General features: G+C 40.3%; 1 protein-coding gene across 3 annotated transcripts in view; it reads left to right on the top strand.

Moving 5' to 3' along the window:
- The window catches only part of LOC134418637 (bifunctional heparan sulfate N-deacetylase/N-sulfotransferase 4-like), a 104622-nt gene that overhangs the window by 56388 nt on the left and 22207 nt on the right, over positions 1-26027 (top strand). For 2 of the 3 annotated variants that reach the window (XM_063157206.1, XM_063157205.1), the window contains exon 4: positions 15397-15508. In XM_063157206.1, coding sequence (XP_063013276.1) covers positions 15397-15508 — 112 coding nt within the window. Of the gene's footprint in view, positions 1-15396; positions 15509-17875; positions 17938-19036; positions 19153-26027 lie in introns of those variants that run through there. The other variant, XM_063157203.1, reaches the window with a different exon arrangement.

The following is a 26027-nucleotide window of genomic DNA, read 5'->3' as shown; positions in this document are numbered from 1 at the left end:
AGAGGATTTTCATTTCTGGGAGTGTTTGCCTGGGACTTATAATAAAGACAAGGAAGAGTATCCTAGGGTTCTATTTTACTGAGATTTTATCACAATGTCCATCACCATGGTAGCTTGTTGATATATGGGTGTGAGAGTCTGTCCAAATTTTCCCTCATCTGCCTCACGATCGTCCTTGGGAGACCACTGAAGAGAAGATCCCCCCTGTCTGGAATATCTGGCTCTGAAGGAGAAAAGTCACACGCCACAGGCCCTGAGACCTGAAAACACAGTGTTAAGCTATTGTTTTCACAAGTGTGTTTGCTGTATGCTAAGAAGGGGGCACCATGCCCCGTTTGCAACAATAGCAGCTCTGGAAGCTGTCCCATCTCTCGGCCTGGCTGGACTTCTCCTGAGTTTCAGGTGGTCTCCCACAGAAAATCCTCACCTGCTTTACAACCACCGTGACAGACAGACTGAGATGTAAGGAACCTGTCCACCAAGGACTGAGATATGAAATTCCTAAAAGGCCCCTCTGCTCCTTCCAAGGACTGGGACTGAAACCCCCAGCCCGGGGGAGGTGTGTGGGGGAGGCAAGCTGACCGAAGAGAGATGTTTGCCTGCAGATTGTGACCACTGGAGCAAGAAAACAATGGCTCTCATGTACTGCTGAGAACATAGACTACCTGTTACATCTGTTCCCTATTGTATCTGTTTCCCCCCCTCACAATTTTCAGTAATAAAAACCTCTGAGTTAGCTAGAGCCTTTGAGATCTCCCCAGTGTACCAGGCAGACCCTCTGCTGGACTGGACCAAAGGACTTCTTCTCTGCGTTGGTAGCTATATCCCCTTTCTCTCTCTCTTTCTCTCTCTTTCTCTCTTTTTCTATCTTTTTCTCTCCCTTAATCCCTCTATCGCATTTTTGCTGTGGTTATTTCAATAAAACTGCATTTGTTTTGATTATCACTGCAAACCCCCTTGTACCATGTTGGTTTTGCACTCAGATCATTCCTACGAACCATCAGGGTATCTGTTCACTAGGATGGATCCTGACAATGGGAGCCACGGGGCTCTTCCAATTCAGATGGCTTGTTATTCATAACAATGGCTCCCAGATTACATGCACAGAGGAGGAATTCTTGCTCCCCTTCTTAGAGCAAAACATCTTTTCCAGAATTTGGCCCAGTCTAAATCACATCTTTGTTTTACTGTCTGGCAATTCTGTGGAGAGATCTACCTAAACACCACTAGTCATTTGTCAGGCATTTTTAAAGGAAGAAAACTGGTGCTTTATTTAGAGGGTAAGTTCATCTCAACACACCTCTGGTTTACAATTTTGTCCTTCCAAGTAACTAAGAGTTAAGTTGCACTGAGATATCCATTTATTTATCCCAAAACCATGTAATTAAATTCAGGCTGTTTGAGATCAGTGAGGGAGTGCATTCCACAGCCAAGGAACCCTCAGAGAACAATCTCTGCAAACAGCAGGCTCTCCTGTAAACTGGCTCGATTTTGCAAACCTCCTTTGCCTTTGAAGGCAGACCCAGCAGAAGAAGGTGTTCAGCAGGCACACAAGTGAGAGAAGGATGAGCTAATGCACACTCAACATTGCTAAGTGACGATATCTCCAGAAATTCAGCATGGAAACATAGAAATGTGGCTTTAACAACCTTTTGAAGCAGACAGGAGGAGGACTTTGGTTTTGTCTGCTTTCATGGAAGCCTTGACAAGAGGAGCTTAAGGAGAAACAGGGCAGCTGCAAGGGATGGGCTTTATGTGAATCACTGAGGCCCACTAAAGTGGACTGTGGCCTCCAGAATATCTCAAGAGATCTGCAATATGCCTGTATTTGTAGAATGCTTCTCATTTTCAGATTTTTTATTGACTTAAAAACCCCCAGAAATCCAAAGTCAGTGAAAATTATTATATACAGACAGGAGAAAAGTAAAAGGGAGGTCTGAAGAGCTCCCTTTGTATCAAGCTTTCCAGCGCCACAGCAGTGTGTGCTGTTCCTCTGCCCCCCTCCACCTACAACCTGCATTTTAAAATCTGCAACAGTAGGGGCATAGAATATACATGAATGAAAAATTAGAAATAAAGCAGAAACAGACAAGTAACATCTGAACTTAACTTGTGAAATTATGGGAATTATCTGTATGAAAAAAAAACCCTTCATTGTTTCACAGGAGTGTAACTGTTGGAAAACCCAGACAGCATGCTAAAATCTACAGGGTCAAGGATATCATGACAGTAAAAATTTTAGTAAAATATCTAAATACAGAATTACTCAGTGCTGTGTACTCCTGGAATTGCCCTTGATAATATTACATTACTTTCTATGTTGTGTTCAAGTTTCAAAGCTGTGCATCTTTTCTCCAGCGTCACTGACTCCCTCTGCCTCTAGAATCACCGTGTCCCAAACTCCCTGACTGCTGCCCTTTTCTGCCATAATAGGCCATTACCATAATGCCATGCACAAATTCAGCACTTGTACCACTGCTAGGCTGGAACCACTGCTCTTTTCTAAAAAATTCAGTTGCTAAAAATTCAGATGCTCACCTGTCTCTTGCATCCACCTGTTCTCTTTCCAAAAAGTGTTACCTTTAAATAAATGAAAACCAGTAATTTCATTCTTATCTCCCTGCATTCACTATGAGTCTGAAAGTATTGACCTGATATAGAAGCTTCAATTGCCTCTCAAAGGACAGAGAAAATCCTCAAATTGACTGGTGTAGGGGCGTCTGTAGGAGTGTCTGTAGGAGAGATGGGGGTCACGAACAGTTGGGACGGACAGAGATGAGAGATCTCTGCAGCTAAGTCATGAAACTATCGGTTTATTACAAAGGGCGTGGGTGCAGGGCCCTGTTGTGAGCTGCCAGCCGCAGCTCGGAGCAGGGCCAAGAGAAGAGAGGTTTAAAGTGTAAGAGAGTCAACGGCAAAGGTTTAAGAGCGGAGAGCATGTAGAAAGGAGGGGTGAAGAAGTGCAGAGGTGGCCGCGAGAAGAGAAGAGAAGAGAAGAGAAGAGAAGAGAAGAGAAGAGAAGAGAAGAGAAGAGAAGAGAAGAGAAGAGAAGAGAAGAGAAGAGAAGAGAAGAGAAGAGAAGAGAAGAGAAGAGAAGAGAAAGAGCGGAGGAAGAGCAGTGGAAGAGCGAGGAAAGAGAAGAGAAAGAGAAGTGGAAGAGAGCGAAGTTTCCGTTACAATACAATAAATCATCTTTAGTGTTGAATATTCAGATTCTCATCAACCAATCTACTACAGCATGCATATCCTATAACATTTCCATACAACCTATAAGAATCACTACATTGCCATACTGTGTTACATTTTAAACCCTAAATCTTACTCTTTGGGCCCCATCTGCTAAGCTGCAGGGTCTGCTCTGACCCTTGGACCTGCCTGCTTGCAGAGGGTATTGTTTCATCAAGAGGGGATTACCTTCAGCTGGCCACACCATTGTTTTCTAGTTGTTCAGTAACTAAGGGATCTCAAAACTTGCTTTCATTTCAATCTCGCTTATAGTTTCTATATTCTCAAAATCTTTTGCCAGGCAATCATATTTAAAAGGCTTTCCTGTTTCATCCTCACCAACAGACTGGAAATGGGAAAGCATCCAATACTCTCCAGAACAGAGCAGCATCTTGTATCCATGGAGGGCAGCAGCAAGGTTATTTATAAGCCAATTCTACTGAAAGAAAATGAGGGCTACAGCCATGTTTAATACATTATGTAGGAGGTCAAGACTCAGGTGTGTTCCTCCTTTTCTGATACTAAAGTCTATGATTAATTTCAGAGATTGGAGCAAGGAAACAACTTGTTACAAACTGAACATGGATTTTTCCCTTTCAAAACACAGACTGACAGGAGATGCAAAACCAGGAATGAAATTACTAAATGGCTTTATAGCATTCCCCTACAAAAAACAAAACAAAACAAAACAAAACAAAAAAACCAACAAAAAACAAACCAGAGTACCGAAAACTAAAACACAGACAGCTAAACAGAAAATAGGATACAACTTGAAAATAAATGTATCTCTTCACAACATATCCATCAACAGAGCCAGCAGATTTTATGAGCTGATTAGGAGTCTGCAGACTCATTATAGCACAGGTTAACAAAGACTACCAAAAAGAGCTCCAGGTCTGCATCTTTACATCAACTAATAATTCAAACAATCCAACTACTTTATTAAAGCTTCTTCATTGGCAAGGCTGCAGTTTCTAGTAATGAGGATAGAAGGCAAAACTGAGAAAATTATCTGGAGAGAAATGAAAGTCATGGGCAAAGAGGAAGGAGAAGGAAAGGAAAGCAAAATGCTCGTTAAGTGCATAAGGCAAAAATCTACCATGAAGTGAAATGAAACTCCTGCCTAGCAGAAAAGCAATTTAGCTTTATGAACAGCTGCCTCACAGAGAGTCAGGCACACCAGCAATTAAAATGAAACAAGTTGATTTTAATACACCTTAGTAACTGTGATTGATCTCACAGAGCTGCTGTTGACTGTACACCAAGAAACAATTTAGGATCCAGGTTAAAATGAAGTTTATAGTCCTCCTTTAATGGATTTTAGTACCTGAGGCAGTACAGTGTTCCAAAAATTATTAAAATGTACCCTGTCTCTGTGTAACCAATAAGCTTCCCACTGTAAGGCTGGTGCAGTTCCAGGCACTCCTCAGCATGCCTGGAATTCCAAATAAGCCATCTCTATGCACAGGACTCATTAAACACCTCATCCTTCAGCTTATTAGCATTCAAGTTTGCCAGACAACCAAAACAAAAGGTCACATTTTATCAAAAGCAGACTTTGCCCAAAACATATACCAAATCCCTGACAGATTTATGTACAAATACAACAGGGATGGATAAGTGAATGATGCAAACACTCAAGATGGAACTGCAAAGTCCCGATAAATGGAAATTAGGATAATTCACTTTGGTTTCCCAGGTAAAGTATAAACTGTGAGGGTAAGCAACAGGTTACACATCAGATGGGAAAAGGAAACCCCACCTCTCTGACCATTCAGACTCTTACACCCTGAAAGCTCATTTGTTATTTTTACAATCTGCTTGTCTTGGTGTCAAAAATTGAGACACGGAACTGGAATCAGATTTGGAGCTTTCTATAAGGAAAAAGCAACAGGTGAGCGCTTAAATATTAAATAGCCTATTACATGGATAAAGAGCAAATGATATCACGCTATTGACATCAGATTAAATGCAAACGTGAAACATGAATTTTGAAGAAATCTGAAGAAGTGTTGTCACTGCCTGAACTTCTACACAATGAAAACTCACATAAAGCAAGATCACATCTTCTCTGTATCACTTATTTTGTTCTACCACTAAATGTCCTGTCTTTTTGGTTTTAACAGAGAAATAAATACAAACCCTTCATGTGTGACAAAGAAAAATACCTTTTCTTGGACAAAAGCTTGTTCTGCTTTCCAATCAACCTAAATTTCCCTTCCACAGCTTTTATATCTCAAAATAAACAGCACACCTGTGTCTCCTTCCTATTTTGTCTGCTTTAAAAATGGTGTGATTTTTCATTACGTAAAGCAAAGTTTCTGATATGAAGATGAAATACCTTTTAAATCAAGCAATTCAGAAACTAATTATCTCCTTGTGCATCTTTTGGCATTGCCAACACACTGATGTTCTTAGGTTTAATCTGATTCTTTGCTTCATCTGGTATTTGGCACAGAGCAAGTTATTATTCTAACCAAAATATTGAAAGCCACAATTTTTGTTTTTCATAGCTGCAGACTTTGCTTTACCAGCCTTAGCTCCCTGTTCTTTTACCAGAGTATTCATCACATATTATTGTCTGGAGTCATGGGCAAAAAGCTGTGGTTTCCTGCAATAATTTCATAATGATGAAACGGATCCTGCTGAGAAACATCACAAGGAGATGTTTCCAAGACCTTGCGTCTCTAGCCTGTGGGAGATCTGGTTTGGTATTTCTCTATAATTACTGTAATCGATATACAGAAAGGCACAAAAAACAATGATAAGGCAGAAAACACAGGGAAAAAAGATTAAGATATGAAGAAGTGGCTGGCCTAGAGAAGCAACTGTTCTCATGCTTGCCAAACTAACAGTAAATGAGGTGTTTGAGGGGCAGAAAGGAAAACTAAAGTTCATAGTAAAGTGAAAGGTTCTCCCGAAAAATCCAGCTGGAGGCATGAATTTTTCCTTCAATTACCTATTTATTCTTTATTCCCTTACTCAGAGTTGTGGCTGCCATCATCACACAGAGTTTAAGGGGTAACTGAGATTTCAGCAACCCTTGAATGATAGCCCCCTGTGAAAATAAGAGTAATTTCTGACGTCACCCAAAATCACTGTGTTCTATGGGCCAGCTCCATCTCAGCTCATGAAAGGGTAACAGGTGTGGCAGAGGCCACAGAATTGCTATGCCAGGGCTCATCAAAGGACAGTAAATCTTTAGAGATGATGATGATTTATGCTTTCCTCAGATGCTGTCCTGAGTATGCACCTCGCATGTAAAGCCATGTGAGAAATCCTCTCATCCTCACAATATCCAAAAAAGTACTCTGACATAAGGAATTTTTTCCAGGAGTCCCTGATACCATCTCATTGTGCTTTTTCTCTGTCCTCATCTCTTAAACGCCATGTACCTCTTCCTCCCTACTCCTTCTAATTGTAATAATTATACACAAAGAAAAGACATTACAATGTTCTGCTCATGCAAAATCATTGTTATATTCTAAATGTAAAGGTAATTAAAGTCGACAATTTCATTTCCTTTAGCATAATCATGGAAATTGAGTCATGGATTAAGATTTTAACAGTTCTTTACTCCCCATTACAGCTTTTTCCTGATTAAACATTGCTACCAACATCTTAAAAAGTTTTTTTGAAGGGGGTTCTTTTGGTTATATTACTGCTCTGGAAAAAGAAGAGGGAATGTTACATAACATTTAGGTGAACATTGGCCAACCAGAGATTTAAAACATACAAATGAAATGAAAAAAGCACAGAACACTATTTTCAGCCTGATCCTGCACTTTCTCCCATTACATGCAGTAGGAGCAGAAGCCTATTGGAAGGGAAAAGCATCTATACAAATTGCAGGGTTGTTTCCTTTAATTAAATATATCTTTTCAAGCAATTAGCCCTAGATGTAGGCAATATTAATTGGTGCTTATGTACCAAAACAACCAGTGATAACAGGTTGCATTACACCAGCACCTTCCAATTGCAATTGGTTAGCTGTCGTTAATTAAAATAATTAGTAATCATTCATATAACCTAAGGGACATAAACATTTTTCTTTATCTTTATATCTACAAGATTCCATGCTAATAGTCTTACCTACATAAAATTTCATTTGTTTTCAGAAATAAGCATTTCCTGTGTGCAAAAAAACCCTACCTAAATACAGTCATAAAAAAAAACCTTTAAACTGAAAAAACCCAAAAAACTTTTGGATTTCTGACATCCAAGTCCACCTCCTGTAGATACTTCTCCAGCATGCAGGCCTTATCCTTTGTAAGGGCATTAACAATAGAAACTGGCCACCAGCCACTTATAATCAATTAAAGTGGGTTTTCCAGTATGATAAATGCTAATCTTTTGGGAGCAATTCCACAAATGGACAATATAGAATTCTCTGAGGAATTAAGACACAATTAAATAAAAAATGTGCTTCAGCTAATTAAGAATTTAATTATGCTCATTTTACTTGGAAAATAATGGGTAACAAATAACACCAAGTTCTTATATGAAAGATATGAAGGGCATAGCTTGGTATTCAATTACATTTCAGAGTAAAAAGAGGCTTTTTTTACAGACCAAGACCAAATCTACTGAACAATTCAATCAGCTAATTTACAAAGCCACTAAATGTAAGAACAATGGCTAGTATGGTCGTGAAATCCCAACAGCCAAAAGCTTTCAACTCCAGGTCTATTTCTGGCCTAAGAGAAAATTAGAGAAATGACTGGAACAACAAGAAAGATAAACAAGGCCACTCCAATGTATCTGTCCAGTACTAACTTGACATTTTTCATGTGCATCAGTAATGACTGGTTTCTTCTCTTCAAGTGGTAAAATCTCTGGTTTTTTCCAGTTTGTTCCAGTGCTTACTCTGTGCCCTTTTCCCAGAGCAGGGGCAGAGCTGTGGCTTGGAGATGGCCAGGTCACTTCTCATGGCAGAGAAGAGCTCCTGAAGCCCCGGCCCTGCCAGCAGGCACCATGAAGCACATGTTTTACCAGTTACCAGGCTTCTCAGTGATTCCAGAGAAATGCTCTTGTCATTAAATTCCTTCTGCTGGGGCCAGTCAAGAGGCCATGGAAGCAATGCTGAAACACACAAAGCTTAGAGTGACTTTTCAGCACTTAAATGAGATCATTTGAGTCTTTTATGAATGAGCAGAGTCCAAGGAAGGTTTTGTGGATCCTAATTTGCATAATTAACAGTGAAAAAGCCTCAGTCGTTCACCCTCTGAGCCTAGACAATCCAGTGAGTTGGCAGGAAATTAAAGGCCTTGCTGGAGAGGAGGGTTAGATATTTCTGGGAAGGTTTCTGAGTAGCCTGGGGCTCAGGGACACAACCTGAGCTAGAACCTTGACCTCAAGACTGGAAACAATTTTGGAGCAACTGGTGCTTGCACAGTTGCTGAAAGCTAAAGAATGACGGTGCTGGAGAAGCACCCTGGATTTCTGCCAACAGAGGGAATTCTTGGTAGCACCAATTTATTAGTACTTCCAGTAAGTTCTGAAAGAAATCTTTCATGATGATAGGCAGCAAAACATTCTCCACCAGCAAACAAGGGCTGGCATCTGAGCTAACTTCCAAGAGCAGGAAGCAGGCAAAGCTTCCAGCCCAACCACTTCTGCTTGTTAGCCTTCAGAGCAGCAGGGCAGCCTGAACCATGCATGACACTGGCCTTTAGCAGACACAGAAGTCTGCAATATGAAGAAGAAAAGATTCTTGAAACTGGGACCATTCCATCATCAGCTCAAACTCTTACTCAATGACTAGAATGTCATTTCAGCAGCCAAACTCTTTAAACCTAAAGCTTTATGAAGTAAACTTTTCACACATAGGGCCAAGACTATTAGACTGCAGGAGTTTCATTTCACTGATTATCTGCTGTAGAGCCTCAGAAAATATATTTTGTGGTGTGAATGGTAGTGGCATTTTTATCAAGGAAAGAAACCTACATTGGGAGGAAGTGAGGCTTCATCAGAAAAAGAAATACATTAAATGCATTAAACAAATATTTGTACTACAAACCTGCATGCCCAGCCTTTAAGTGCCATACGTTTTAAGTTCAGCTGACTTTTCAATTTGCTTTCTCAGTCCCCAAATACAGAGCAGACCATACACCTTGCGTGCTGTCCAGTTATTAGCTCAGAAATGTACTTTTAATTCCACTAAATGAGTTATTTTACATAGTAAGTCACATGGTTACAACTAAACTGCCTCTAGAGAATTGAAGCCAAGCAGCAGCAGACCAACTGAGCAGTCATGCAGCAAGAGGCACAAGTCTGGTGTAACACTTAGCATCAGAAGGAGCCACTTACACGTTTCTTTAGGTGAAGGAAACTTTCATTCTGAACAACATAAATCACCAATTAGATGGCAAGGCTATACAGTGTCTACAGAGACTACAAACTGCAGAGTTTGCTTATATGTAGCAAGAGACTCATTGTATCACAGTTACAGCATGACATCCAGTTGTCCTGGAATTTTACAGAATTTCAAGTTTATATGAGATGAAATCCTCATTTTTCCCTGGGCTGTTTTGGTTGCTTTGTGGGTTGCGCTGTTGTTTTTGTTTGCTTGGTTTTTGTTTTTTTCCTTTTTGAATTTGGTGCTGATTAATGTAATAATAACTGATTCAGGTAATGGTTTTAAACAACCGTTAGGAAATACTCCAGAGATTCCAGTTCTCAGTTTCAATATCCAGCACCTAAGAAGCTTTATTTAGAGAACAAAATGTGCTTTAATCAAACTGATAGAAGCTCTGTGAATTTCAAATTCTATCGTACAGCATTATGTAGCAGGAACAAAATTACTTACTGTTCACTGTTTCATTAGTTCTCATTATGCAGTTCTATCATAACTGGAAGAATCTTATTTAATCCTTACTAAATACGACAAAGACCTCGAGTGAACCGCTTTAAGTTTACATCTTCTTAGCAGAAGCCTTCATGTTAAAGGGACAGAGGGCTTTGATTCTAAAGAAACTATCTGTGCACGAACACTTACATAATAAATAAGATTATTTCTACCCCAGAACTCAACATCACCAGAAATCTTTTTGCAAACTAAATTCTCAGATGTCTCATAAAATATAAAGGAATCTGTGCCTTCAAAGCGGCTCTGACCTAATGTTACAGAACTAAACCAGACTGCTATTAAGTGACACGTTCACTTCTATATCAGTTCCACATCTCTGAAAAAGCACTGAGCTGGTTTTAGACTGTGAGTAAAGCAGGAATTTGGTTTTTCCAGCTGCAGCCAGGTGAAGTGGCTCAGCAGGGTGCAACAATCCCAGAACCAGCACAAGGAAGGGAGTCAGGAGTCAGCCTGAGGATCGGGAGCAGGAATACTCCTTTCAGAGCCAGGGAACAATGCCATTGGCTCAGCCACAGCGCCTGGTTTTAGCCAAGGATAAAAGATCCCAGGTCAGCTTTGTCTGAGCTCACTGGAGTTGTGTGCATTTACACTGGGGACTTACCTTCAGAAATTCATACTTCTAAGAACATACAACCCAAGGGCATATACTGTGACAAGAGGAGATGTCTCTCATTCCTCGAAGTAGTCACAGGCCTTTGCTCAACAACAGCTTTTGTCAACAGCTACTTGTCCTATTCAATAATCTAACCATTCTGAAAGGCTGGTGGAAAAGCTTCCCCAAAAAAGCATCTCCATTCTCCTCTCTTCTCTGCCATTCTGCCTCCTTCCCTTTTGCTTCTTGACCCTATGCTTTGATGATCCCATCCTGCTCCTTATATCCAACCTCCTTCCCCCTTGCACCAGCTCTGGGGCTTCTGGCATCCCTCACTGACTTGTTTCAATTTCCAAAGGGCAGGAAAAAAACTCCCAGGAAAATTTTTTACACACACAATGCTTTATCTTCCTGCCAGCTCAATGAGTTGCACAGGGTCCCAGAGGGGTGTGCAGAAAGGCAAAACTCGTGCAATGAAGTGCCCAGAGCACATGGGCAGCAACTGGGAGGGGAGTATGTATGTGGAGACAGCAAATGCAGGGCTGGGAATGCTCCTCTTGGCAAAGTGAGGTAATAATGGGCTCAGAAACACAGAGAACCTGTACTTTAAAGCCAGCAGATATTTGGAATGCTGTTTGGACCAGTCTACAGCAGCACCAGACATCAATCATTTGGCCTTGACGTCTCTGCCTAACAATTCCATGTTAGGCACCTCTTTACCATGTAACCAGAAGACAAGAACACCTAAGTCCATCATGAATGAGGAAAGGGGCAGCATAAATGTTTTTTTCACTTTCAACACAGGGCTTTCTTCAAATAAAAGACACCAAACAGCACTCACTGGACTTCAGGCGTGTAATGACTCCAGTAAACGTTAGGAAGATAAAAATCAAAGCACTTATTTTACTGGTTTCAACATAGTATGTTCCAAAATGACTCCTCAAGGATGCACAGAAGCAGCAGATCATGTAGTGTTAAAAATGAGAAAGCAGAGAGAACTCTGTATCTCCCATTTTCTGAGTAGCTTCAAGCAGGCAGGCTCTCTGCACAGCTTTTTACAACATTCAATGGCTACAAAAGCAACCTGATTCTGCTGCACCTTTTGTTCTACTCTCCTGTGTGGCTACCTCAGCTTCACATTTGTCTTCCTGCATTTCCAGTGCCTCCTACACACACAAGCTGATAGAATGGCTCCCTGTAGCTCTGACCTGCTATCCAGCAGAATATCAGAATGAGCAACAGGGTATGACACGACAAGATGGTATGGCAGAAGATCCTTCACAGCCCAAAAGTTGCCAGGACCTATCCTCATTGCAGTCCAGGTCTGAACCCTCCGACGCACTTACAGGCATGGGCTCTGTCAGTGTTAGCAGGGAAATCCCACTGATGTCACTGGGGTTGCACCACACATCCTGAGCCAGGGCACAGACAGACCAGGCTCCCCCTGAAGAATCTCCTCAGCTTTAGACAATTGAAAAGTGATAATTCCAGGTTCTTTTCTAGGTGAGTTTTCCTGCTTGTCTTGGTTTGTTTGGTTTCTCTTTTTACTTAGTTATCGGCTGCAGCCCTCTTTGTTGGTCATAGGCTTTTAAAATTCTCCATCTACCCTCTATGTGCCAATCAATGAAAGGGAAGCTGGAATCAGAGTAAGTATTCAACCCCTTGTGTCTTGTCTTGTTGGGGTTTTTTATCATTGTTCATAAAATACATGGACAGACTTCCTAATCAATGAAAAGGTATAATTCCCTTTTCTATTTGCAGTTAGATATGCACAAGAGATATTAAGACACAGCAATCCTCCAGGACAAGATTCCAATCTGCTGAATGCACATGTTGCAAATCAGGTCAGGGACCTCTGGGAGAGCTGGTCACAGTTCCCACAAGCTCTGACCAAACTCCAGTGCTAACAAAGTCTGTCATGTGAAATAGCAAAGGCAGCACAGCACCAACCCTTTAAGACTGCTCCCTGCTGAGCCCCAAAGGTTGCAAAAAGGAAAAGGACGGTGGAGAAGTTCAATACCACAGAAAAAACTCCTCTTTATACACCAACTTTTAAATAATGTGTCTGGGACAATGAAATTAGTTTCAACATTAATGACTCTTGATTTCCAGCTTTCTGGAAATCAATATAGCTTTCTATGCTATACCAATCTATCGGGCTTATGTGGCTATCATGATACTTATCCTCAGAGACAGAACTCAGATTTGTCACCCTAACCCTTATTATGTAAGGTATTTTCTGTGAGAATTTAGTGCCCTAACACACTTTTATAGATTTCTCCAGTATCCTATCCTGGAGCTTATTGTTGAAGGCAGTGTGTGCAAAAACCCCGGCTGAATTGTGGAGGCTATGTTGCTGGGATAAACAACACACTGATCACTTGTTATTCCATCTGTTCTAAGAAGCAGAATCAAGTGCACTTGCAAGAAAACAACACTTTTAACAATCCTCCTTACTTACTCCTTTATGACCCCAGTGTGGGGGTAGAACAACTTGCTAACAAGGCTTAATGAAAAGCTACAAAACTCGACCCCAAATGACTAATGTGACATCCAGAAGCCGCTGCCATTGAAAAACTCCTCTGGTGTATCTGAACTTCAGTCGATTAAAATAAGAATTTTGATGTAAAGAGTCAGTTGCAAACCTTCTGAGTGTTTTTGTAAAATGTTATCATGGATGCACACAGAAAGGCCTAAATCTCTGATTCAGTGTTAGCAAATGGTACATGAGATGGCTCTAGCTGGCATATTACAATAAGGGATTTTAAGTCCTCAAATTCATATGGAAAAGGCTACTGATGTTAATGCAAGAGGTTAGAAGCCTAATCTAATAAATGAGATTAATTAATGTGGTATTAAGGACAGAATTCAGAGAGTTGTTTGTAAAGCGTCTATGTGAGCTTTGTTCAGTTAGTGAAGAAGCAAACACTGGAAGGACTCTGCTTCATAGACAGAGGCTTCCCTATAGGAGGCCATTAACTACAGCATAAAACTGCTTCTTTTCCTTCATTTACTATAAAAGGAACGTAGATGACAAGCTCAGATATTGATATAATACATGCCTACACTTGGGCAGCTGAATCCTGTCTTAATGTCGCAAAAAGTTTTGGAAAAAGAGTGTATAATCAAGATTTTTTGCCTTAACATTTATACCACTGAGATTTCATGGTTTGTCTTGATATAAAATCAGAATTGGTTGTTGAAGGGATAGCTTTCATATATTCAAAGAATTCTAATTATAAAAAAAAAATGTTAGCATGGATTTGGATTAAAAACAGGTTGAAGGCCATAAATTAAGACTGTGGCTGAACACCAGGCATGGAGCAAGAAGGGACATGGAATTTGGAGCAGGCCACATACCTGGTTGTGATTAATTTTGTCACTTGGCAGCCAGAAATAAGCAGCAAGACTATGTCAACCAATCTGCTCATAATATTAAGTTTCAATGAAATTGAAAGTCTAAAGTGGATTAAAGAAAACATTTTTAGGGAAACTAAAGAAAATAGGCAAAAGTTGCCCCAGGAAAATATGATTTAGACTGGAATACATGCAAGCTAATAGCTGGAGAATGAAAATCCAATATAAGGGTAATTCAAGAGATGTGAAAACTTGGAAATCAGTAATTTTGAAATAAAGCTAAGGGTGACAGTGGAAAGATAATTAGGGCTCTATTCGTCGTGGGGTGTGTAAGTCTGAAAGGTTAATGCAATTTTATGCTGCAGAGACATACACATTATACAAACCACAAAGAGCTAACAGTCAGCTCTCCATAGGCTGACTACACCTGACACCTTGGTTCTAAGATGCCTTGGGTTCTAAGGAAGTTGTTACTATGATTTAGAAGAGCAACTTGTGACACTTAATCTCAATGTTTTTTTAACAGCTATGTTTGGATGACATTTCTCAGCAGTTTTATGAGGATTTTGTCAACTTTAATAAGCTGCACACTAGATAAAAGAGAATGACTACATAATGCATAATGACTAACCATGTTTTCCATCTGATTTTAGTCTATTTTGAAAGTTTTCCAGGCCTAATTCAAACTTTGCCAATTAACAGCTCCATAAGCAATGAATTCTAGACACTGCATCATCTCTACTTCTAAAGACATTGCTTAGGTACTGGTCACATGCATCTGGGATACTGGTGACTGACCAGTAGGCTGTGATGTTACAAATTTCAAAGGTTTTTTTTTAAAGTATGCAGACATTCAGTCCATCGGTTAAGCAGAGCCCACTGTGTTATTATTTCCTCATTGCTCTATCTGTGCCAGCAATCCAACTACTGTAGTCAGTTCTTCAAAAGTCCTTGCTCCTATCACTGGGAATTTCAGAAATTGCTATTATCACTTGGGAATTCAATAGTAAAATTTGAAACCATTTTTCAAAATAATTTGGAGTTAGACTCGCCAAGTTCATAAGCTCAGGTTGCTTGTTTGTAAGAATTTGAATCCCTGGAGCTAGGCTGGCTGTGAATTTCAACATGTCATTGATTTTTCTCTCTGCAGAAAGGAAGCTTCAGTTTGGGTCTGCAGCCTCTACCCACACACATTTGAAAAGTAGATGATTGTAATTTTCTAGCTTAAAAGGAGTTCTATAAATTCAGTTCTGCTAAAGATGATGTGTCTGGAAGAGCTATATGCACAAGTGTTCTGCTACTGTGAGTGAGTCTTGCTGAGAAAATGGCACCAAAACTCATATTTCTTCCACAGATTGCCCATGTGTCATCAGAAGCCATTTCAGCAAAGAATTGTTCCATGAAAAACGAATGTGCCACACAATCAAGCTCAAAAGAAATTGTGAAATCAGCAGATTATTTGTGAGGTAAGCCAATGGTGATGTAAAGTGAGACAGGGATTTTTTTATCTCTGCTACTTCCATTGAAGCAGGGTATTACACGGCACTAGGAGAGGGGGCCAAAGCAGCACTCCCCACAACACTGCCCACCGTGTGGCCAGCACAAACCTCCTCCTGTACCAGCACCTCACAGACACATTTCTGTGTCTCACAGAGCAGCACAGCTCCAGTGAACACAACCTACCAGCTAAAATCCTAACTGCAATCAGTGACACAAAAAAATACCCTGCTGGTGAAAAAGAAAACCTAAACCCACTTCCTTACCCAGGAAATATCAGCTCTAATAAACATGTGTTTAACGTTGCATTTATTTGAGGAAACTGAGCTGGCTAATTGCACAAAATGTAAGGGATGATATTTAGTGAAGAAGACCATAAGTAAAGTAAAACCCTTTAATCAAATTTACTTTCCTTCCTCCATATTTTGAGGAGAAAAATCAGTCAGGGTTTTTTTTTTTCTTTACTTTTCTGCCTTTAAAAAACTCTGGTAGAATCTAAGAAGAGGTTTCCTCCAGTATTCAGAGACACACTTTGTCAGCTAACTCCACATAATGGATATTTCAAGGCATTTTCTAAATAGAATTCAACAGTCAGGGCTCCTGTTCATCTCCATCAATGTTGAAAGACTCTTCTATTTCAAAATGGTTACAATCTTTCAATTTAATGTCTTTGTGCCATGAAGTGATTCAGATGAAAACGTGAAAATTCAGAAGTGATGAAACATGATGACTGCATAACTAGTGCTGCTATAGATGAATGCCAGCCAAGAGGCACTTCCCTAGGCTTTTCTATTGTGCCATCCTGGCTGGCAACCTCTCCTGATGGGGAAAACAATAACATTAAAAGGGCAAAAAGTCCTCAAGTATTTCCAGCCTGATTACCTGACACTGCAGATTACAGCACACTAGTCGGACAGCTAGCATAAGCATGTTTGAAAGTAAGAAAGCTTTTACAGACCACTAAGGCTTTCTCTTTGCCTCCAGCACATTGTTTCATTTGATCCAGTTAAATAAATAAGTACACTTGATCAAGAGCTCTTTTGTTGCCGCTTCCCAAAAGCAGCTGAGACGAGGCAGAAGTGCCCATTTCCATACGCAGAATATGGCAGGGTGGCTGCACAAGCCCATGCCCCTGAATGCCCCAGAGCCCAGGGAAAAGCAGAGCCAGGCGCATCAGCATGCAGGTGTCACTCAGGCATGCCCGGGTCTCTGTGCCTGCCAGCACCACTGGTAACTGAGCTGCAAAGGGCCCCACTGCTCCAGGCAGGGAATCAGCAGCCCCTAATGCTTGGCAAATATGCTGGAGAGGGATATTTTCAAGCCAATTATCGACTAAGATCTCTTCAGATGGTTTTTGGCAATGATTTATTTAAAATTTTGGTGTTCATCTCTAGCAGGATGTTTCCAAGCAAAATTTTGTGTCTAACTGAAAACAGATGCTTCATAGGAATGTTTCAGGAGAAAGCTCTCTTTGTTTTTATTTCATGGAACAAATTCCGGGCTTGTTGAGTGGAACAGAGACAGTTTCTTAAAAGATATCTGGGAAATAAAAACATCCAGATTTGCCAATTCCCAAAGTGGGTTTCTGCTTGGCATATCCTTTCCCTGACAGGGGGAGCAGTCCTTGCAGGATAGCTGGGCTGCTGCCACAGCCTCCCTGCCTGACCTGTTCCTATTCATCACTTGCAAATTAACACAAAATCCCACAAGCAGTGATCAACAACACACAATCCATTTTTTTCCTCCACTACCTGAACCTGTCACCAAGTCCCCTCAAAGTCAGGACAATGGCTGGCAAGGCTTTCACTGTGTGTGGAAATAACTTGGCCAAGAGCTCAGCTAAACAGGTTATGTCTGCCTTAAAAATGTTTCTCCAGTGCTAGAGAAGCTCTAACTGGTGACATCCACCATCTTTATACTACCAAGATGCTCTTCACCTCTGTCTTTCAGCATTTCTACACCTTTTATTCACATACACACACTCACAATATGCACAACACAGTGCAAGGTTGCTCCTTTCACTCTCTGAGATGAGAAGAAAATCTCGGCTCAAAAGAAAAATATGCAACAGCCTAAGTGATACAACCTTTCCATTTATTATCTTGTGTTAGCATTGAAAAGAAAGCTGATGCATGCCCAAGCCACACTTCAAAATTGTTTGGGTAGGTGTTAGTCAGGTCTAAACCAGGCTGAGTCTTTTTGTCAATTTAACAGCAGAGGTGAATCAGATGCAGATATAGCAGTGTTTCAATCATCACAAAAGTCCAGCACAGCAAATACATTCAGGAAAACAACAGAAACTCACCAGAATTCACTTCAATCTCTTTTCTTCCCAGCTGGACAAAGGACACAGAGATCCCACTTGTGGCGTCCAGTTTCACTGCCTTAGTATGCAAAGGTAAATTGCAAATGACTGGAACAAAAGGCTATGCCAGGTGCACCCCCTTCTCCCAGCTCCTGAGCCTCATTTAATCTCTTCTCTGTCTTCATTTTACAACAGCAAATTGAGAAACAAAGCTCTGCTGCATGAGACAGACCTCAGTTTGTAAATCCTTTTCACATAAGCACAAGCATTTCTTTGATATTTCTAATAGTGTTGTCCTGCCTGATGTCTCAGAGAAAAAAAACAAAGTTTCCTTTGTACCTTTTTATTTTTGCTTCATTGCATCTCTACCAGAACATACTCTGTCCTCCAGTGCATCAGATGAGATGCATACAGAGCCTGAAATGCACAGAGAGCCTCAGGGTCCATGCTGTATTTTACACTCCCTTATAGCGTGAAAGTAAGTACACACAAACCTACATTTCCTAAGCAGTCTTCTGGCTAACAGAGCCTGTCCTGAAACAAGACATTATGGCCTGCATATAAAAAGATTATTCACTACGGGAACTGAGGAGAAACTTCTCTGTGTAGAGCAGGAAACCAGCCAGTGGAACTGAGTGACAAACACAGCAAGAGAGGTTCAATCTGTGAGAGATTTTCAGAAATTAGTGACACAAAAAGGAAAAAGTAATTGCATAAAAGAAGGGAGTGCAAACAACAGAGTAGCAAATGGGCATACAAAGCATGGAAAGGCTCTGCTGCCTTTCAGTTCCCAAGATATTCCACATAATAATTTACTGTTAGCTCTAATTGACTTCATTGCAACAAAAGCACAAGGCATTTCTGGACATGCAAAATACACAGGCACTGCTGGGTAGCAGCACAAAAGAAGTGTAGCTACTTCAGGGAAGTCATGGCTTGGCAGCTGATGAAATGAAAGGAGGTAAGAGTTATTCTCTGCATATTTTTCTTATGCCTATATAGTTAACAACTACCTCACACAAACAATACCGCCTACCTTACATGACCATCCTAGGAAAAAGGTAATTAAGTTACCTTGCAGAGATTGGTGCTTAATTCAAGGTCAAACTAAATTGTACTTTGAAACCTCAGCAACATGCTCATGTTTATTCCTGTGCCAGAAAGTTGCTATTGAATGTGTCTCCCATTGCAGGCTTTACCACTTCTCATAATCTTCACCTGCTGCTGACCATTTAATCACCACATTTGTCAGCTGAATTTGACATTATTGACGCACCTTCTTCCACCACCAGCCTTTAATAACACAACTCAAAAAGTGAATTTTTATTGTTAGCCTAGCGATGCAATAGAAAAGGAGAATAGGAAAAGACTGCAGTTCTTGCAAAACGAACCATGGTACGTATGTTTGCTTATACATCGCTCACTGTACTGTATGGACACTTACTAGCAGATATCCTTGTACTAAATTATGTTGCTGTTGCTGACATGCAAGAATGATTTAGCTTTTGTGTTACATGTGCTAAATATTGTGCATTCTTTGTACTAGAGCCTAAAGAAATACATGTCACTACAAAAGCAAAAGCCTCAAAAAGTAACCCTTGAATAAGTCCTGTATCAGCATGAACTCTGAGTATGAATGCTAGGTACTGATGTTGACAGTAGTGAAATTAATAAACAAGTTTATCAATAACAGACAAGAGTGCAAATTACCTATCACTGAAGTGCATAAACACATGAGATTTCAGCATTTCTACAATTTAAAGCCAGGCATATATTTTGGAAACAGCATTTTAACATTTAAAAACAAACCAACATTCATCCCTTTTCTCTCCATTTTACATTTCAACTGCCAACACTTTGAAAGGGATATTAATGCAGACAAGTCTACAACTGTATGCAAATACTTCCAAAAGAAGTATTCTCTTAAAGAAAAAAGAACTTTGACAAAGGCATTTTAAAGTTGGATCATAAACACTTTTTGACAGCTAAAAATGCCTCTGCTACAGTTTAAAAGGTGCACAAATGCATTACTGTGCATTTATACAGAAATCTCTGAGGATTAAATCTATATCACAGAGCTGAGATTCAACTGTGAGCAGTAGGACAAGTAACTGAATCAGAAAATTGGATCGCAAAGAACTCCCTGCAAGACAAAACTGTCTCTAAGTACTCGGTTTTGGCTGCTGCGCCTTCTCTGTCAGTCACTGACTGCAGCACTGCTGCTGCACCTATATGCAGCATGCCCAGGTGCAAGAGGAATAAACATGGAATCTTCCCAAAGTGGGGATAAAGTGGTGCAGCTGGAGAAGGACAAACAAAGGCCTGGATGCAGTCCCTCCTATTACAGCAGCCCAGGGAAGCACAGCTGGGCTGCAACACCACATCCTCTGTCACTCGCTGGTGTTGAATAGGACCTGCTGTTGCACAGAGTAACATCCAGGCTCTCGGAATGACAAACAGGATAGAAGACAGACCACAGCAATCTGGAAATGCCAGTGCTACACTGGGTTTGTATTACTTACAGCTTGAATTCTCTGAGGTTTGAAAATGCCTCATGTCATGGTCTGGCTGTGCCTCAGCAGACCCAAAGCACAGGGTGGCCCAAGGCATACAACAACCAGATCTCAGTGTCGCAGTCAGACAGACAGGTATAGAATGCAATCCTCAACATCAGAAATCAATACTGTTCAACTGCACCAACACCCAGGGTAATGAATATCTTTATCATTCCCAACTGATACTTCTAACTTTAGCCTGCTTTACCTTTTTAAACAAAGAAGAAACCTGCTTGTTCAGGAGTCTTTGGTAATTTAGATACAGCACTTTTTAAACAATTACAGACAACCTGTGCACCCATAGCCACACAATGTGTTGGGGGATGTGTGTGTCCATCAAAACAGAAAATTATGAAGAATTATGTCACTTGCAGTCACTTATGGGAATCACTTGCTGTAGGTGAATCGGTAAGTGAACTCTCACAGTTCAACAAGTGGGATTCTGTAGTACTATATTAGAAAAGAAAATACCTATCTTTAAAAATGCTTTTAAAAATTATTTTGACCTGCTTAAAGTGTTACTTCAGCAGAGCTCATTTAGAGAAACATATTGGGAAGAATTGGCAGTACATTTATTTCACCAGCCTCTCTATACAACATAGATTAACTATTAACAAGGTACAGAAAAAACAAAATACGCAAAATGTCTGGTGCTTGGGAAACTGCTCCAGCAAGCTGAGATGCATCTCCTTTCCTGTCCTGCCCCATGGCACACACTTCAATGTATCATTTCACACCACTCCAGTGCATCTTATATGATTTTTTAAATTGCTGTCAATAAAAGGTCTTTCTGGAAAGCAACTCAGTTATTCACATTGCTGAACAATTCTGGAGAAGACACTGAGGGGGACAGGAGAACCAGAGTACACTGGCCTTCAAAAGACCAGGCCAAGGATCTTTATCTGCTACCTCCTTGTAGTGAAATGAGGGAGCAGTGTCTAATTTCTTACACAAATGAACGGGGAATTTAGATGCTGAGTATTTCTAAATGGGCTGGGTAAAGTCAAGCTGATGTGAGGGACCAAACTTTCACTAACTTCAACAGCAGTACAGTTATTCCTCTGCATCTGCCTGCACACTTATATCATTTACCCATAACCACACTTTTAAGTATTCTTGTCCCTCAGACGATAAACACATGGCCAAAATATACATGTATTTAAGTATTAATATGCATTAATTTTTCTTTTAACCTAATTTCCTTCCCTCTCAGTCATTCAGTAACTCTAAATTACTTTAAAATTTGTCATACACCTCTGCAGACACATTACCAGACTTTTATCTTTGCCATGTTCAGCTCATGCCATAGACCCTTTTCTAACTCAATTTAATTCCATTGTTTGGGACAATGATGTGTAGGAGTAACACCACCCCTAGAGTGTCTTCCCTCTGCTTTCAGGAAGTGAACCTTTTCACACAAGGATCATCTTCCTGTTGCATAAAAAAAAATAATTTGTAAGGATATGTAAATCAGGAAGAAGTGGCCACTGTGGTATTTTAAATATAAAACTTCCACATATGCATTAGAAATTAGACTTAACAACCATTATGACTCATTTAAGATCATAATATCCCACTGAACATTGCAGTAAGGATTCAACAGAGAACACAGGAATTTCCTCAGTAAATGTGATGATTTCTGGCACGTTGCTTGAATAGAATTGTCCCAGGACAAGGAGCAGGAAAGCATCAGCAAAATGTAAGGGCAAAGAGAAAGAGAGGGAAACAGGTACACACAGAAAGAACAGCTTTAGAGATAATGCTGTAGCGGCATTCCCACTTCTATAAGCATCATTCTTGCTAACATTCAATCCCCATTCTAAACTTGGTAGAGGACAATGACAACATGTCTCTCCCAGCGCCCCAGGGCTGGGCATGCAGCACGAGGGAAGCCTTCACGCCTCCTGCCCTTCCCCACATCTGGTGCTTTGGCAGAAGAATCCTCTTCCTGACATCCTGCAAAGCCCTTTCAAGCGCAGGTCAGAAGTGCAGGCATCTATTTCTAAAACTGTATCTATCTCACCTCTTCATACCCAATTCAAATGCCATAAAACTGTTGCACGCTCAGGTGAAAATTACATTGGAGCTCTGGCCCCAGAGGTCAGCAGCATTTCTGAAGGCAACACATATATAGAGGATACACAGGATTTTTCATTTCAGAAGCTGAAACATCCAAGTCAATTATATTAAGTCATAAAAACAAAACTCAGTTAAACATAGGCAAAATAGAACGTGTTTAGAAGTGAAGGACCTGTAGAGAGCTTTACAACACAAAAAGCTGAGGCTAGCTGACTGCCTTCATGTCATGTCATGATGTTATCTTTTACACACATTAATTCTGCTAACCAGTGCCAAGGGATTTTCACAGCCATTTCAGCACCTCCAAGGTGACACCTAAGGGGAATTACATTTCACATCAATAACTAAGTGTAAAAACATATAAAAACGTGTGTGGATATGTGCTAAAACTCACTGTCACAGGATCCCTTAAAGTCCTTTAAATATGGTCCTTGCTCTTCATCTACCTAATACACTAGTAATTTATACCTTTTTATCAAGGTTCTCCACTCTATAGAATGAAAAAAGGAAAAAAAATAATCAGCATGGAAATAAAGTAGAAAATTATGCACAAAGGACTAAGTTGTCCTTGCAAAGATTATACTATGGTTGTGCATTGTATAGCTTTCTATAATGTGGGTTAAAATGTGGTTCTCCAAGTACTTTCGGATTTCCCATTGACAAATGATGCCGGTTTTATGAATCTGAACAGATCTTACCCAGTTTCCCAGATCCTTTTCTTTGTTTTCTGTTTTTTCGACCATACTGCTGCAGTGGTGACCTACTTGCAGTCCAGAGAGAAAGGAGGTGGCCCTTGGAGACCAGGTGTCAGCACCATGATGAGAGCAATGGGAGGGCTTGCAGAGACACAATGGGTTCACACCAACACCCTGGAGAGACTCTTCACCTCAGTTAAAGATGACTTAACACTAAGCAGTTAGAAATATTTATTGCAAGTTATATATATGTCCTAATAGCATTTCTATGTACTTTATATCATATTAAAACACCATGACTTATTTTAATAATTGGGTTATAACAAATTGAAGCTACTGAACTGCATGATGTTTATAAGTAATAATTACAGTTGTTTTTTTCTGGTGTGGCTTTTAAAAGAAAATTGATTATCAATTGCTTAGCATTCTGCAAGCTTTGAACAGCTTGGGCAACAGTCCACAAAAACTGGTTTAGGAAGTTGAAAAAAATAAAAGGCTCAGCTTTTTCCAAAAACAAAACCAGAGAAAATATCTAAGTTTAACAATTAAAAACAAGCAAACAAACTTACAAGTGCTTAGTTAAGAAGCTTTCCAGCATTCATACTTTTGGAATGTGCAGCGGATTACTTTTTATTGCTAAATTACTGGCAAAGATTCAGGAATTATGGATGCTTATTGACATCCAACAAATCTGTCCAATTTTCACTGAATTGCAGTGTCTGAAGCTGCCATTTGCAAACATTCAGTGAAAAATAATTAAAGACTGGCAAGGAAATTCTCAGAGGAGCCCATAACGATACCAGCGCTCAGAATGAGTTGTGAAGATAAACCCGTTAATGTTTGTGAAACCCTCCAATGCCGCGATAACGAATTGCACAGAAAGCCCCTGAGCCCAGGATTAAATCTGTAATTAAGGTGATACTAGGGCACTGCGTAGTAAATAGAACTGCGCACCTCACAGCGAACTAAAAAATGACTGGATTTCCCCACATTCACTGGAAGGTATCTGTGGGCTGTCTAGAAGGAGCACCACAGAAAGAAGAGGTACATACTGATATAGGAGACAAATAAAGGTTTGGTAAATTTCATACACAGAAGTGCCAGACTAAATTCAGAGATTCACAACTGCGATTCTGTACTTCAGCTTTTGAGGGCTTGCCTTTGCCAACCCAGTCCCTGAGTGTTATTGAACCACAGGGGTTTTTTCTCTCTGATGGAGCAGTGTCATCACAGCACCTGAGCAGCCCAGAACAGCAGCCTGCCAATGCATTCTGCCAGCTTGCTCAAGACAGTAAATTCTTTTTGTCCATAGAGGTAGCACATAGAAATAAATGCAATCCAGTCTAACAACCTGCGTCCTGAAAGTAGTCACAATTTCTTAAAATGTCATCCTTACGCTAAGGCTGGGGCCACTGCTGCACTTACAGCTGTGGCTGAGCTTCCTGCATGTTTGTACAGATTTATTGACTGCACATTCTGTTGCCTACCAGATCCTTGACCTATTGTACACTACAAATTAATTTTTCCTGGCAGTCAAAAGGGAATGATCAAACCAGGTGAAGGGATTACAATAATATATTCACATATTAAAAAATAGCTTAAATACTTCTATATTGGATGCCTCCCAATGTATATATTCATACCTTTATCTGTGTTATTTCATTTTTATTTTGTGCTGAGATACCAAGTCCAGCCAAACAGAAGATGTCCAATTGTAAAGGCTTTTTTACTTTAGCCCAAATTGAACTCCTTAAGCAGTACACGTAGATATGAGCCAATATTTCTCCAAACTTACATCTCCTTTCTTTATATAAACATCCATTGATTCAATTACAAATGTCTCAAGTAGGTTTCTTCAGCTATCAGCCAGACATGCAAACATGATAGAAAAAAAATCCATTTGCCTTTGAGAAAGAGCATCGCAGCATATACAGAAATCCACACTTCTGGACCTACTCCATGCACACCTCAAGAGGGTCTTCCACTGGAAAAATAGTGTAAGAATCAGATGCTTCCTGAGAAAGCTGCAGGTAGAGTCAAAGCATGCATTCTCTGAGCAGGGAAAGAAAGCTCTCTGTCTGCATCTTCAATATAGGGATGGTGCTGAAGTGTAAAATGTATATCTTAACCTTAAACCCATTAATTTTAGACAAAGATGAAAAACAAAAGCAGTATTTTATGTATGTACCTTTGTAATTTGTTATAATTCTGGGCAGCCTTTTTGATTCTCTTACTAGGCAGTTAAAGAAGAAAGGGCTTTCAAAACTTTTCATTAAAAGAAACTTCTGTGATGGAAATTATTCAATATGTGTGCTGTTCCATAGAAGAGAAACCAGTTAATGGAAGACACAATTTGTTTAGTTTACTGTCTGGAAGAAGAGAATAAACAAAACTAACACAGATCAGCTAGGACTTGCATGTGCCTTCAGATTTCCTTCTTCTGGAGAGAATATTCCTCTGAAGATATTTACTATGTTTGCCTGATGAGTTAGGGTAAACAGACGAGGACTGGCCTAAATGAAAACAGTGCTGCAGAAATGACAGAGCAGCTCCCAAGCTAGCAAAGCATCTAGCAGATGCTCACTGCTCTCCAGAAGCTAAAGGCTGCCCTTGACAATTTGTGTTTCTGTGCATTTTCCCAGCTATTGGTACCCTCCTCTTGCCTCCTGGCCTTTGGTTGTGGGATCTTGAAACTGGAGCTGATCTCCAGGGCCTTCATGGCAGGTACCACCCAGAGCTCACCAGCAGAGGTGACAGCATCACTTCATCTCCTTCAAACCCTTGAACACGACTCGTGCTGCAGTACCTCAGCCGCTCCCTGGCTCCTTCCCTCACATCTCTGCTGGGACAGTAA

The sequence above is a fragment of the Melospiza melodia genome, chromosome 5 (genome assembly GCF_035770615.1).
Source record: "Melospiza melodia melodia isolate bMelMel2 chromosome 5, bMelMel2.pri, whole genome shotgun sequence".
In the NCBI taxonomy this organism is placed as follows: Eukaryota; Metazoa; Chordata; class Aves; order Passeriformes; family Passerellidae; genus Melospiza; species Melospiza melodia.
Note: the sequence above shows the minus strand (reverse complement) of the source record. Positions and strands in the feature narration are given on the sequence as shown.